Consider the following 16387-nt stretch of genomic DNA (forward strand, 5'->3'; position numbering starts at 1 on the left):
CACGCGCTTTGGGCACTCACGGAAACAACATACGATGTATAAACAGTCGTTTCTGCGTATGATATTAAAAACGTCAAACGGCGATGGAAAACGTGAAAAGTTCACTCAAAAAAAAAAACTTGATGTTATAGTCAGAAATGTGTTATATGAGGATACGCAATGCTGCGTTTGTCCAGTCAGTGACACTGACACTGCAAATATGCCGACTTTAACCCGGGCTTTAGGAATGTGCAGTTTGAAACGGTAGATTATGAATACCCAGGATTAACTGTCAACCCTGGGTATAGTATGAGCAGTGTGAAACGTGAATAAAGATAACCCAGGATTCCGTTTACCAGGGGTTTCGAATGACCCAGGGTTTACTATTTCAAGTGTGAAAAGCCCTATTGCATTGCATTTTTGTTTCACAGCAAATTGTAATAAAAAAGCTGTAAGGGTTTTTTGTTGTTGTTGTTAATTGTAAATATATATATATCCCATCTGGTCTAGTGGAGTCTGAATAAAGATATAAGAGATTCGAACTTATGAAATGCATTAATAACAATGTACACGGTTAACTACAAATGGATTGTTACATTACATTGTATATTTTCATCCAACGCTAATGTATCATTGAATTTGTCACTTTACATTAATAAATGGCAATAAATGTTGTTGTCACTTGCCTTGTCCTCTGCTGTCTCAATCGTAATGGCAGAAACTGTGAACTTCAATTCTCTTGGATTCCATCCACAAAAAAATAAGTGTGAGGCTAATTGTTTTAGCTTATACCAACTTTAGTCATAAATAGCCATACAAAAGCCATGCAGGTATCAGGGGTGTCATGCATCTGTTTTAGGGATCCAAGTTTCTGGAAACATCTTCCTTATTATCATCATCATCCCCTAAAAGTGTATGGGCATTATAACAAGGCAATTTACATTTTGGATCATAACTCTTGAGCCCTTGGTGCTAGAATTTTTTTTATTTTTTCCCCCTTGAATCCTTAAGTCAAGACCTACCAAATATCTCTGATTTCATTTCTATTTATAGAAACTACTTTTCTGCAATTTTGAATTCTTTAAATAACTTTACTCATTCTAGGCCACTGGTCTGATCTTTATCAAATTTTGTAAACAGTAGCTAGGAACAGTGATGGCAATTTTGATTCATCAAAGCGTTGCAAAGATATAAGCAATTTAATCAAGTCTGCCATCACACATTTTTCACGAATTGAAATGTCTATATCTGCCGACCACAATGTTCAAACTTAGTGAACCCATTCGGAGGACACACTCTAAGTCACATAAAAATTGTACATATGAGGGCACTTAAGAATGATAATGTTGGTATTTGGTATTTTGGTAAAATTTGTATTTGTCTGCTTTGAATGATATCCTAAAATATTAATCATAGGTGTATATCATATAAATATTCTAATATGACAAGGAAACATATGAAAACATTGATTAGCCAGCTGCTAATCACATTTCAGTCATAACAATGTCAAATTTCATTTGCCTACCATAACAAAAATGGATACATATTAGCGCTATAATAGGGAACTTGAAGTTGCCACTAATAACTCTGCAGCAGTGTGTAATAGAATCTTTTTTTAAGCAAGATATTTTTAAGAAGATTTTTTTCTATCTTTTTTATATTTATCTTTAAAATGTAAAATGTACATTTGTCAGATCTTTACAAAACTTTTCACACATTAGCTCTACACATTGCTGGCAAAAGTTATCAAAATAATTTTGATCCATTAAATCGCATAGTAGATACGATCAGATATATTTCTTAGATGTTGTTCATTATGACTGATATGCCTACATTGTGTGTGCAAGTCAAAACTTTGCATGTACAATGCCATTCTGAGGAAACATTCCACCCACACCTTTACTTGTCTATTTTAATCATTACTTTGTATTGCTACACTGCATTTGTGATTATTTGCTCCCCTGGAGGGTATTCTAGAAAGCAGGCTTAACTTGATAGTAACCCTGAATTCTGATTGTATTAAATGGATTAAATTTAATATACAGTGTATATAATATACACTGCCCAGCCAAAAAAGAAAAAAAAAGTTGCCATTTGTATTTAAATAGGGAAATACTTACATATCTTCTAACTTTAATTAATGGAGTGTGTAGCTTTTCATTTATTAAAGGGGACCTATAATGCCCCTTTTACAAGATGTAACAATAGTCTCTGGTGTCCCAAGAAGTTTCAGCTTAAAATACCCCACAGATCATTTATTATAGCTTGTCAAATTTGCCCCTATTTGGGTGTGAGCAAAACATGCCGTTTTTGTGTATGTCCCTTTAAATTCAAATGAGCTGCTGCTCCCTGCCCCTTTTCCAGAAGAGGGCGGAGCTTTAACAGCTCATGCTTCAGTTGCTCAACAACAACAGAGCTGGAGAATCTCAAGCCTCCAAAATGATGATTGTCAGTAACAGTGTTCAGCTAGACTGGGTAAACCCAGGCTGATCTGCCGGCGATTTGATTTCGCCCGGCAACTCAGTCTGGAAACCCGTACATTCATTTCTGCTGGATCTGTTACACTTTTGCGGGAACCAATCACAGACTGGCTTATCCACCTTGCTCGCTATTGGTGAGTACAGAGCTCTTTCTATGGCTCTGGGGTGAGTTTCCCGAAAGCATCGTTGGTGAACCATGGTCGTAAGTCCCATTGAACTCTATTGGTAACGACCGAACTTGCGACCATAGTTCGCTTCGGGAAACGCACCCCTGGGCGGGTATAACAAGATGGCGTCTCTCGCACGACCGTCAATCCAATTCCATTTAACCTCCCAATGATGCTAAATGACTTCTTTAGTTTAGCAAACAAATCGCTCGAGTGGGTGTAAATCCCACTCACTTTCATGTTTTTTTGCACAACCTGCAAAAATTGCTCGATGCCATTGCTGCTTCTGCAAACCGCTGATCAATGCTACAAACCAATACAAACTAAACCTGTCTGGAGTTTTCGCATCTCTCTGCAAAAGTATGTCACCCGGATCGTTGATCTGATTGGTTGAAGGACTATCCAATTGCGTGAATAATGCTTGTTGATCACGCCTCTTGTGCAGTAGGAAATACATAGCAAACTCCCCAGATCAATGTTCAATTTTAAATTGAGCTTGGTCTGGTGATAGCCAGACAAGTGTTCAGCCTTACACTGTCCAAAGTCGGACACTGATAAAGACTTAGGAAGAAGTTTTAAACTTTTAAAATGCTTCTGAATGGTTAGTGGATAAATTTATGTAGGTGCTGTGGAGTTGATTCAACTCATCGACTAGAATGTGCCATTATGTTGATCTTTTGTGCAAATCCAGCATTGAACTGACCCTCGTTTGTGAAGAGTCCGGCGTAAAATGACCGCATGTTCTCGGGGACAGAATTTATGAAAATTAAAGGTTTAGTGATGTCACTAACTCAGGAAGAAGCTTGTTGTAGTATTTAAACAGCAAATTCTTTAAAAGAGAATATTTCCCTTTGCATTGAATTTTGAGCATCGTAACTTTGCAAATGTTGTTTATGCTCTAGCAGCAACATTAAACATTAACTAAAGTAAAAAAAAGTGAAATCATAATCAACCACCCCTTTAAACAACCATGGAGGAAGACACATCATGACCATTTTCCAGGATGACAAGGTCAAGATTCATCAGTGTCAAATTTTGCAGGTCTTTACAAGATCTTGACCAAATTTTGATGTACCTCTTGATGGAAATAAATGTTGTGATGTTATTTCCATCAAGAGGTACATCAATTTTTGGTCAAGATCTTGTATTGACAATGCAAGAGTCGAGCACTTTGCCAAGTCTACTCCAGTGCATCCCAAAGACTTTAAATGAATTTAAGCACTCAGAGGTGCCAATTCATGTGTGTAAATGTTCATATTCCCTCCTAACCATTGTATCACAATTTGAGCCTGATGAATCTTGATATCTTCATCCTGGAAAATAGCGCAAGTTCGCTTTCATTGTATGGACAAAAACACCGAGACAATCTCAAATTTTTTTTTTTTTATGTTCCACAGAAGAAAATCATACAGGTTTAAAAATGCAAACATCAGCAGTGCTGCGAAGGAAAAAGAACAGCAAATAAAAGCTCCAAACACACCAGAAGATTCTCATATTATATGACACATTTCAAAGAAATCACACACTCATGCTGCTCTGAGCGTTTTGATTTGCTCTCAGTTTTCTGTAAGGAACCACCTGCCCATCTAAAGAGACTTGATTTATGTCGTCAGTCATTAATACAATCACCTTCATTTAGTTAAATCTGAATATATAGACTATTCTACATTTCTCATTTCTTATTTTTTTTTTCAGGTTTAGTCTGGATGTGTAAAAATGAAAACACATGAAGAACATTTTAGTTTTATTACAGAATTACTTGTTTAGATAAATCTTTAAAAAAAAAAAAAAAAAAAGCTTATTAAATGATGAAAGTAAGGAAGTATGCTGGTTGTATAATGAGTCCACCTCAATGTTAGTGTGTGTTTATTTTTAGGGTCAATACACCAAACCATAATGAACAAAAGAAAATGATGTTTCTGCATATTTTGGACCGTCATTTATATCACATGAATATGGCAAAATGAAGCACAATACACAGAAAAACAGAATTTTGAGGCAACAGAGGGGGAAAAAAAACCTATAACATGAGCTGATTTAGTCTGTAAAGTTAAACATTTCCATTGGCTGGGGAGACCAGCTCCATGATCTTGGCATTGAGTTTCTGATTGGTCCAATCTTTTGTGATGTCATCCAAATGGCTGTCAAAATCCACCAACAGTGCCTGATCACCAGAGCTGAACAGCTGATTAACTATGGAACAGGTTTCTTCCCACTGCCGAAGCATTATTCTAATAAAATAAACACGTCATTAATAGCTGCACAACAACATTGTCATCAAAAATAAAGCAGCACATTCTTTGTGATTCTCTTACGTGTGTTTGTCTTTGAGTGCCCAGCGGGCGTCTTTCCGCTCATACATCACAATTGGAGGAACACGGCAGCCTGGAAACATCTTTTCTCCATCAATCTGAAACAAACATTATTCCAATTAAAAAAGGGCTTTTCCAAGTAACTTTTGTAACAAGGTGACATTTTCCATAAGTGAATTTCGAAAAGAAATTACCATAAGTAACACGGCATTGTTACACTGCTCAAAGATCTTCTCTGCAATCTTCAACGCACAGGGTGTGGGGCTGGAAAAACACAGTAAGAGAAAGTGAAATGCAGTGAAAAATAAGGAACTCAAGAAATAAGAAAAGATGAAGGAGTACCTGCTGTCTGACACACAAGCATTGGCCTGATAATATCCCACAATCCTTTGCTGTGTTTGTGCACACCAAACATCGACCTACAACAGGAAATATCATCATGAATCATCATTAAAGCAGCATATAAATGTTTTTACATTTACATTTATTTACTTAGCAAACCCTTTTATCCAAAGTTACTTACAAATGAGGAACACAACTGTGTCATGCTATTAATGGTGCTATAATATAGATCATTCTACATTCTTCTGTTCTTCAGTTTTTTCAAAATGGGGTCCCACAATTGAAAACAACTTTAAGATATTGGAATATTGGAAAATTTAGATATTGGATATTTCAGAAGAACATGTAATAATCTACTTAAACCTAAAGCATTAATTGAGATAATAACAAGCTTAATATATACAAAATCATCATTCATACATAACTTTCTATTAAGAATTGGCTGTTGTAAACTCTAACCCCCCCATTTTCAGCTTATGAAAATAATACATCATAAAGGTTCTTTACTGGCATCGATGGTTCCATGAAAAACCTTTAACATCTGTGGAACCTTTCCATTGCACAAAAGGTTCTTAATAATGGAAAAAGGTTTTTTTTTTTTTTTTTTTTTTTTTTTTTAAATTTACACTAAGAAAAAAAAGGTTCTTCTATGGCATCACTGTGAAACCCCCTTTTGGAACTTTTATTTTTTTAAAGTGTGGTCATTTTTGTAATTATTTTCTTAGTGTTGTTTTTATAATATATAATAAAAAACCCTTTTTGTTTTCTGCGAAAGAAAAGATTCCGATTCTATCGCTTTTAGTCAATCTGACTGAACTTGATTTTAGCGAGACTATTTTTGAACAGTAAGTGAGACTGCATCCTTGGCCTTGTTTACACCTGGTATTAAGATGTGTTTTGGTCAATCAGATCACAAGTAGACGAGGCAGACACATTGCCGTTTACACCTGGTGTTTTAAAGGTGCCGTAGAACGTGTTTTCAAAATATGTAATGTAAGTCTAAGGTGTCCCCTGAATGTGTCTGTGAAGTTTCAGCTCAAAATACCCCATAGATTTTTTTTTTATTCATTTTTTTAACTGCCTATTTCGGGGCATCATTAACTATGCACCGATATAGGTTGCGGCCCCTTTAATTCCTCACGCTCCCCGCCCCGGAGCTCGCGCTTGCCTTAAACAGCATAAACACAGTTTGCACGGCTAATATAACCCTCAAAATGGATCTTTACAAAGTGTTCATCATCAGCATGTCTAATCGCGCAAGTATGGTATTTATTTGGATGTTTACATTTGATTCTGAATGAGTTTGATGGTGCTCCGTGGCTAAAGCTAACATTACACAATGTTGGAGAGATTTATAAATAATGAAGTTGTGTTTATGAATTATACAGACTGCAAGTGTTTAAAAAAATGAAAATAACGACAGTCTTGTCTCTGTGAATACAGTAAGAAACGATGGTAACTTTAACCACATTTAACAGTACATTAGCAACATGCTAATGAAACAATTTACAAATATCACTAAAAATATCATGTTATCATGGATCATGTCAGTTATTATTGCTCCATCTGCCATTTTTCGCCGTTGTTCTTGCTTGCTTACCTAGTCTGATGATTCAGCTGTGCACAGATCCAGACGTTAATACTGGCTGTCCTTGTCTAATGCCTTAAACATGGGCTGGCATATGCAAATATTGGGGGCGTACATATTAATGATCCTGACTGTTACGTAACAGTCGGTGTTATGTTGAGATTTGCCTGTTCTTCAGAGGTCTTTTAAACAAATGAGATTTATATAAGAAGGAGGAAACAATGGTGTTTGAGACTCACTGTATGTCATTTCCATGTACTGAACTCTTGTTATTCAACTATGCCAAGGTAAATTCAATTTTTAATTCTAGGGCACCTTTAATCAGTCTCTTTTGTCCACTTTTAACCACTTCTGTCCTGATTTCTTCAAGTGGAGGGTCTATGGGCAGGAAAATTAGGAGTTTTTTGGATCTAATGGATGAATAAGCTCACGCAGTTTACATTTATTATACACACGGTCCACGGAAAGCATCAGCCTTAGTCTCTGCTGACAGCCACAAGACCACAGCAAACACTGGGAGTGCATGCTAATAATCAGGAATGGTGAGAGAACTGTGCTTGGTGCATTTTTTTGTCTTCAAACCAAACTTAGGTCTTCATCCAACAAAGTTTAAATCCATCTGGCCAGCACGCTTCCCATAATTTATGCATTAAAGGATTAGTTCACTTTAAAATGAAAATTAACCCAAGCTTTACTCACCCTCAAGCCATTCTAGGTGTATATGACTTTTTTCTTTCTCATGAACACAAACAGAGTTATATAATAAGCTATACAATCCAAGCTTTTTAATGGAAGTGAACAGGAACAAGTATGAAGCTCAAGAAAGTGCATCCATCCATTATAAACGACCTCCACACGGCTCCATGGGGTTAATAAAGGCCTTCTGAAGCAAAACGATGCATTAGTGTAAGAAAAATATCCATATTTAACAAGTTATGAAGTAAAATATCTAGCTTCTGCCAGACTGCCTTCCATATTCAACTTACGAAGAAAGTGTAACGACTCTCACAGTTCACAGAAAGCATCAAAATTCTCTCTAGCTGCCCTGCCAACAATGCTGTATTGTGCGTTCAGACTGCCGCCGGCAGGAGCGTCAAAGTAACCAGCAACCAATTGGAATGTAGAATTATTATATCACTATATTTATATTGTAATAATATATATGTATATAGTAAATATATAGGCATACAGCTATGCAATTTCAGACATAGCATGCAAAAAATGTCAGACACCTTGGTCCACGCACCACCTCTCCTCAGTTTTGGTCGGAACTGAAGTTTACACGACTGCGTTCTCTGGAATCCTCTCAAGCGGAGGACCTCTACATTCCGATTGGTTGCCACAGAACCGCGACATAGCTCATTATCATAAAGTTGACCTGACTTCAACTCTCCTCAATGCCCACACCGTCCAAGATGCACCGCACCGCTGCTCACTGCCAGCTCACATTGAAAGTTCAACTGTGATGTCAGTTACGTTTTTTTCGTAAGTTGAATATGGAAGGCAGTCTTGCCTTAAAGGGTTAGTTCACCCAAAAATGACAATTCTGTCATTAATTACTCACCCTCATGCCGTTCTACACCCATAATACCTTTGTTCATCTTTGGAACACAAATTAAGATACTTTGATTAAATCCGATGGCTCCGTGAGGCCTCCATAGACAGCAATGTCATTGTAACTCTCAAGATCCATAAAGGTACTAAAAACATATTTAAAACAGTTCATTTGAGTTCAGTGGTTCTACTTTAATATTATAAAGCGACGAGAATACTTTTTGTGCGCCAAAAAAACAAAATAACGACTTTTCAACAATATAGATTTCAAAACACTGCTTCAGAGCTTTACAAATTAAATCAGTGATTCGGATCTCCAATCAAACGGCTAAACTGCTGAAATCACGTGACTTTGACGCTCCGAATCACTGATCCGATTTGTATTTAAGGTAACATTAAGTTAAAACCACCAAACTCAAATGAACCGTTTTAAATATGTTTTTAGTACCTTTAGGCCGTGTGTCCACCAAAGCGTTTTTAGCCAGCTGAAAACGCTAGGCTCTCTGCTTAAAACGCCTATCTGTGCGCGCTTGAGAGCGCTTCAGCTGCGCAGCGTTTTTTTCCGTTGAGATGCTGTGTTGCTATGATACAGAATATCCGTGGCACTGTTACTTATAACTGATTTTGCAGGTAATTTGTTTCAGACTAAAAATGTTGACACAATGTGAAATTACTTGCTATGTTTTTTCGGAGACCAGCAATATTAATTTCTTATTTATTTTGTTCCATTCTCTGCTTGTTAATGTCGTTGTACAGCAAGAATGTTGTGACAGTTGGCCGGTGTAGTATTTGTCCCGCCCCTCCTCCAATCTGATTGGAAGGCTGGCTAAAAAGTGACAGTTGATGAACGCAGCGTTTTACTCAAAGTTGAACATCCTTCAACTCGAAGCGACCAGTAAAAAACGCCGAGCTCTCAGCGCCTCGTTACGCTCCTGGCATTTAAAAAACGCGGCGTTCCCATTGAAAACAATTGAAAAAGTACGCTAGCAGCTGGAAAAAACGCTTTGGTGGACACACGGCCTTATCAATCTAGAGAGTTACAATGGCATTGCTGTCTATGGAGGCCTCACTGAGCCACTGGATTTAATCTAAATATCGTAATTTGTGTTCTGAAGATGAACGAAGGTCTTATGGGTGTAGAACGACATGAGGGTAAGTAATAAATGACATTATTTTCATTTTTGGGTGAACTAACCTTTTAATTTTTATTTTTAGATATTTTACTTTATACCTTGTTCAATATGGATATTTTTCTTACACAAACGCTTTGCTTCGCTTCACTTCAGAAGGCCTTTATTAACCCCCTGAAGCCATGTGGAGTACATTTATGATGGATGGATGCACCTTCTTGAACTTTATATGCGTTGGTCCCGTCACTGCCATTATAAAGCTTGGATGCATCCGGATATTTATTAATATAACTCTGATTGTTTTCATCAGAAAGAAGAAAGTCATATACACCTAGGACAGCTTGAGGGTGAGTAAATCTTGGGGTAATTTTCATTTTAAGGTGAACTAATCCTTTAAGTCCATAGGCAGACAGTAGACGGTCTTTTGTGGCTGTTTGAAGGCATTCGACCACATTAGCGTCTATACTACAAAAGCAATCCGGTCTACCAGGTTTTTTTGACTACCTCTGGAAGTGGTCAAAAGTGGACAAGCTCAAAACGTTTTAGACCCTGTTTATCCAACCAAAAAGAAGAAAAAGAAGCTCAAATATGTGTGTGTGACGCACAACCTGCCGTTGTCATAGTGCATTTTTATGGGTTGCGTCTTACTTCAGACTTGACTGACAGACTTTTCTTTCCGACACTGCAAGCTTCATGCTTTTTAACCTTATCTCCACTTTTCTCTCGCCGTGCTAGTTTTCCACTGCCAACATTCATTAAAGCTGTAGTTACCTGTGTAAGAGCAAGTTGAGTGATTGGAGCCAAAGACAAGTGTGAGTGGAGCAGCGGCACACAGTCTGTGATACATAGAGCTCCCCCTGCTGAACTGGAGGACAACAGCAGGCCATTCACACTGCAGCGTGGAAACTGACTGGCATGTAGGTACATTTTGGCATAAGCCAGGCAGGACAACTCCACCTCCCCCATCTAAAGAAAAACCCAAAGGGGGAAAAAAAAAGAATGATTTTATCACCGTTTTGAAAAGAAGCCTCTTATTCTTACCAAGCCTGTATTTATTTGATCAAAAATACAATAAAAATATGATATGATATTTTGAAATATTACTACAATTTAAAATAACCATTTTATATGTTAATATATTTCAAAATGTATTCCTGTGATGGCAAAGCTAAAGTTTTAGCAGCCATTACTCCAGTCATCAGTGCCACATGATTCTTCAGAAATCATTCTAATATGCTTATTTGTGACCCTGGACTGCAAAACCAGTCATAAGGGTACATTTTTTGAAATTCAGATTTATACACCATCTGAAAGCTGATAAATAAGCTTTCCATTGATGTATGTATTGTTAGGATAGGGCAATATTTGTTCGAGATACAACTATTTGAATATCTGGAATCTGAGGGTGCAAAGAAATCAAAATGTTGAGAAAATCGCCTTTAAAGTTGTCCAAATGAAGTCTTTAGCAACGCATATCCACTCACAAAAATAAATTTTTTATATATTTACGGTAGGAAATTTATAAAATATCCTCATGGAACATGATATTTACTTAATATCCTAATGATTTGACAAAAAAGAAAAATCGATAATTTTGAACAAATATACAAATATACCCATGAGACTTACGACTGGTTTTGTGGTCCAGGGTCACATTTGGTGTCAATTATTATTATTTGTGCTCGGTTCTTATCATTATAATCTTATTACTATCAATGTTTTGGCTGCTTAATATTTTGTGGATATTCTTCGATGAACAAAGTTCAAAAGAACAGCATTTATTTGAAATACAAATCTTTTGAAATATTATAAATGTCACTTTTGATCAATTTAATGCATCCTTATTGAATAAGTGTTTTTTGTTTTTTTGTTTTTTTAATGGTACTGTATCACAGTTTTCAGATAAATATTAAGCAGCACAACTGTTTCCAACTTTTATAATAATATGTTTCTTGAGCACCAAATCAGCACAGAATGATTTCTGAAGGATCATGTGACACTGAAGACTGGAGTAAGGGCTGCTGAAAATTCAGCTTTGCCATCACAAGAATAAAGTATTTTAAATAGTAATAATATTTTTCAAAATTGCTGATTTACAGTATTTTTAATCAAATAAATGCAGGCTTGGTTAGCTTAAATGACTTCTTTCAAAAACATTATAAAATATTAAAATTACTCAAATTGACAGGTAGTGTATGTGTTGAATATTAGTTTAAATAAGGTTGTTTTGTTTTGTTTTTTGCCATTTCATTCTTCTGGAGTTTGTAAATAATTTGGAAATAACGGTTTTCTCTTAGATTAACCATCATAACAACGCAAATAAATCTGAACAACTGCAAAAACGAGGCCTTTTTTGTGTGGTGTTTGCTTGTTCACTGTGCTGATGTGGGTTTTCTTCCGGGTGCTCCGGTTTTACCCCGCGATTCAAAGACATAAAGGACAGAAGGACAGGTGCATTGGAGATGTCCAGCAATTTGCTCATGGGTATGAGTGCGACTGTGAATGTGTATAACATGTTTTTGTGTGTCACTCTTTGTTTGGAAGATGGATGGGAAAATGCAAAGTAACAGAAAACATACGAGGATCAACCGAATCACAACAAACTGTCAACTAAAATCAGTCTAGGTCGGATACTTTCTAGATTTTGATATTGCAATCCTCACAATCTATGGCCATCTAAGGAAGGTTCATGATAATAATAATCCAATCAATGTACATATCAATCGTTAGTGACAGCGGCTTTATTCTTCATGTAAAAGCCACAGAAGAATACACTTACCTTTGTGTTGTTTTCCCTTTTGCAGTAGTAAATATGAAATACCAATAATTAAACGAAACAGATTAAAACTAAATTTTGACTGTTCACTTCATAAGGACTTGAAGCAAACGGACATTGAGAATAACTGCAGCGTCCTTTTCTTCTTCGTAACGTCATTGTCATTCTTTTGCACATGTCGCGCATTACTGCCGCCTGCAGGTCTCAATATTAATACCTTGTTTTGGCGTCAACATTTATGATGTTGTTTAGTGTAGACTTGTGTACAGCATGTGTGTACCCTTACAGAAGTAGCTTAAAGGGTTAGTTCACCCAAAAATGAAAATTCTGTCATTTATTACTTACCCTCATGCCGTTCCACACCCGTAAGACCTTCGTTCATCTTCGGAAAACAAGATATTTTTGTTAAAATCCGATGGCTCAGTGAGGCCTCCATAGCCAGCAATGACATTTCCTCTCTCAAGATCCATTCGCATGTTAAACCGCCAAACTGCTGAAATCACGTGACTTTGGCGCTCTGAACTGCTGATTCAACACGCTGATTCATTATGCTCCGAAGCTTCCTGAAGCAGTGTTTACAGTGGGTGGAATGGTGCGCTGTGATTGGTTGAGCGGATATATCGCATTCTGCAGAAAAAGGATATTGGCGTTTGTCGGGTTTTGAAAAGAAAGGGAGAAAACATGACAGAATAACACGATGGATATCACATTTTGTACAAAATTAATAAATTACTTTTCAATACTGACCATATACAATACTGATTTTGGCGGAAACTCAATTTTTTTTTTAAAATGGCGTTTATCGCGTTTTGGAACCAAACTCTTCATTTATTCTCATTGATTTATTAGCCTACGTCTTTTTATGGCGTCTTCTGAACATCCGATATTGACATCCAAGGGAGGTTAAAAACTAGTTTATATGTGGTTATTGTGAACGTATTTTCAACGTCTTATTATAAGGTGTCATTTAGACATCATTTATACTGTTTCTGGACCAAATACTCTCAGGATGCATTAAAAAAAAAAACTCACATTTATTTCATATAATTTCCATTTGTAATTGAAAAGAAACTTACAGACACTGTGTGTTTGTCTGAAAATCATGAAAACAAAAGAAACTTGGTAACACTTTACAATACTGGTGCACTAATATGCATTAATTCATGCTTAACTAATGTACAGATAATCATGTGTTAATGTATGACTCATGAAGAACTAAACCATTAATTAATGATTACTGCATCAGCAACTAATAAAGAGTCTGATTAATAGATTAAGTAATATATGAATTGTTATTAGCTAAATGTGTCATAATGTATTAATTCCTTAATAACATATTTTATTAACTAATAGTGTAAATTAATATGTGAATTACTACAATGGTTTAAAGTCATGTACTTCAACTTCAAATTGTCTGCTTTAATTAATCATTAGCTAATGATCCGCAAATGTATCATGTTATGACTTTACTTGTTGAGGCACATGACTATTAACTAATTGTTAAGTAATATGTCAATACGGTTTTGACATCCACACTAAGCCATGGATTTCAATTTCCAATCATCTACATCTGTGATTCCACTGTACCAGATGAACCGCTGCATCCAGAACCTTGTTGTTCATGGCACAGGAATATGTCAGGTTAAGCTTGAGGTCAAGGATTCAAAGGCGGAACACTGAGAACATGCGGCCGGTCACTGCTATTTCGTAACACTGTGTCAAGTCCGGACAAAGACAATAGAACCCATTATAATCAGTGATAGTGATGCTACACTGGATGCGGGACTACGCTACATGGCACAACAAAATGCTACTTCTGTTATGAAGGACAAATGGGCTTGAATTTTCATTTTTGGGGAGCTAACCCTTTAAAGAACGCGACACAGACGTCTCCCGGACATCCTGTAGAATTCAACGAACCAGATGACGACTTAGAAAATCCTGAAGTGTGTCCAGCTAAGTGTGCCATATGCATCAGACGTTCATCCAACGGTCTGTGGGCGTGACGTTTGAGGCTGAGACTAAGGCTGCCTCGCTGCCCTATCAGGTAATGACTTTGCAGGCAACGTTTGTGCTCGGAGGTACTTCAAGAAACTGATTTCGGACAGACATCTGAAGCAGCGTAAAGGTTTAATGGTCTACAGCAAAATAGTGCATGCTGTGATGATAACTAAGCGAAATTTAATCGCTAGAAATGACATCAAAAGTGGAAAACAATGGTAGAAAACATACATTTACACACAAACTGACCACCAACCGCAACTTTCAAATGCCATCTTTATTTTTTAGCTCAACTGTCACAGGATGGAAAGCACAGAATTGTGGGATATCAAAGGCAGCGGAGGACACATCTATGCTGCCTTCAAAAATCGATCAGATGAAGGCATCTCATGAGACAGGAAGTGAAGCTAACTTTGGATTTGGACGTGCCTTGATGGTCCTACCTTGGAATGTGTCCTCCAAAGGCAGCATTTTTAAGTTATGAATAATGGGTCATCATTGATTCACCTAATTCATTAAAAATCGGTGAATCATTTAAGAACTAAACACTGCTGTGTGTTGCTGGGTGATGCAACCTTTCTGCTGGGTTTGGAACTATTTTTTTGTTGGCAAAATAGAGCAAAAATAGGCAAAACTGACAACGTTGTGTCAATTCATATAATCAGCTTGTTTATTGAACTGTTGTATAAATTTTAAATATCACATTTTGCAAATGTGCTGATATTCAAGAAAATAGCTTGTATGGTATTGCTAAATATATTATGTTATAAACACAAAATAAAAGAATTAATACAAGGGCAAATCATATCTTGAATTTTGGGGGCATTTCCGACCTTGCATGATGCTATTTTATGTCAACATCAGACTATTTTGCTTGCTGTTAAGTTTAATGGAGGGCTACTCGTCTGTTCTGCAGAGCGCTGTGGTGGATTTAACAAGGGGTGTCGGAGAGTGGAGGGCTCTTGCCGTCTCGCAGAATTATTAAGAATAAGTTATCGAAACACACTGAGAATTGATTCAGAATTAATGCCATGGGCCAAATTTAGACAAAAATAAAATATAAAATACAATAAAATAATGTCTTGCAAAAAGGGCACATCTACTCTAGAGCATGTGCTTGAGCACTTGTGGTCTCTCTGTGCCTGATCCACAGCCACTCAATTAATTATTTAAATGTGAGATAATACCACTATATGCAGTAAATGTGATGACACTTAACTGAAGGTATTCCAGTCACAGACATTGTAAAATATTTGGGTATTTATTTAACAAATAATTTAGCAGCTAGACAACAGCTTGATTTTTCCATCTGGATTAAGAAAAGCAGAAGAGATGGTGTTTGTTTTGTTTTTTTATGCCTAATCATATCTTTAATCAAGTTGGAGGCCTCCCTTTTATATGAAAATGTAATTATATTCCCAATTGGCTACATTATCTAATTTTCATCAGCAGGCTTTTCCAGCCTGGAAGTTGGGTTACATCCACAATTTTTCACCACACAGAAAATGTTCCTTTTGTGGAATATCGCTCACAAATATTTGATTCAGCTCTCAGTTTTTAACATGATATTGATCTGCAACCCATTTTCAGGGTGGAGGACTATGAGTTATAAATAGAGTGTCAAAGAATTTAGGAGAGCAAATTTGTCTGAGTAGCACATTTACATTTATGCATTTTGCAGACACTTTTATCCAAAGCAATTCACAGACTCTAGAGTAACATAAGTAATTCACAACAGAGCCAGCAATAACAGTCATTGTATAGGCCTACAAGTCAGGTTTATTAGGAAACTATTAGGAACAGAGTAGAGGTGAAAGTCTACCTTTAGAGAGGAAGATGTCTAACAGCATGAGTGTAGAACATCAATATGTCATTACGTCAACAGCTGCTACAGAATGACTGAAATACACAGCCATCTGGATGTAAACAAAGACACTGTAGACTAAAGTGTGTGTGTGTGTGTGTGTGTGTGTGTGTGTGTGTCAGGTAATACGCTATGTTAAGATGGCAATATCCGAAATCCTTGTCCATGTGGAGACGTTTTTGGTCCCCATGAGG

The 16387-nt window shown here is 36.6% G+C and overlaps 1 protein-coding gene across 1 annotated transcript; it reads right to left on the bottom strand.

Annotated features, from left to right (window-relative positions):
• Nucleotides 1-3996: 3996 nt before the first annotated feature.
• On the bottom strand, nt 3997-12495 carry emc9 (ER membrane protein complex subunit 9). Its single transcript, XM_048171251.1, has 6 exons — nt 12332-12495; nt 10324-10518; nt 5281-5357; nt 5133-5202; nt 4942-5036; nt 3997-4857 (listed from the first exon to the last, which is right to left on the bottom strand). The coding sequence occupies exons 2-6, from the start codon at nt 10516-10518 to the stop codon at nt 4677-4679; spliced, it is 618 nt and encodes a 205-aa protein (XP_048027208.1). The 5' UTR covers nt 12332-12495; the 3' UTR covers nt 3997-4676.
• Nucleotides 12496-16387: the final 3892 nt, after the last annotated feature.

Source organism: Megalobrama amblycephala, linkage group LG20 (genome assembly GCF_018812025.1).
Source record: "Megalobrama amblycephala isolate DHTTF-2021 linkage group LG20, ASM1881202v1, whole genome shotgun sequence".
Taxonomy (NCBI): Eukaryota; Metazoa; Chordata; class Actinopteri; order Cypriniformes; family Xenocyprididae; genus Megalobrama; species Megalobrama amblycephala.

What these genes read in the sequence shown, in the direction of transcription:
- emc9 (XM_048171251.1), bottom strand. Translation starts at nt 10,518, where the DNA reads ATGGGGGAGGTGGAGTTGTCCTGCCTGGCTTATGCCAAAATGTACCTA. An exon ending in CTCAACTTGCTCTTACACAG is followed by an intron (nt 5,358 to 10,323) that starts GTAACTACAGCT and finishes TTCCTGTTGTAG; the next exon opens with GTCGATGTTTGGTGTGCACA. An exon ending in ACAATGCCGTGTTACTTATG is followed by an intron (nt 5,037 to 5,132) that starts GTAATTTCTTTT and finishes TGTTTGTTTCAG; the next exon opens with ATTGATGGAGAAAAGATGTT.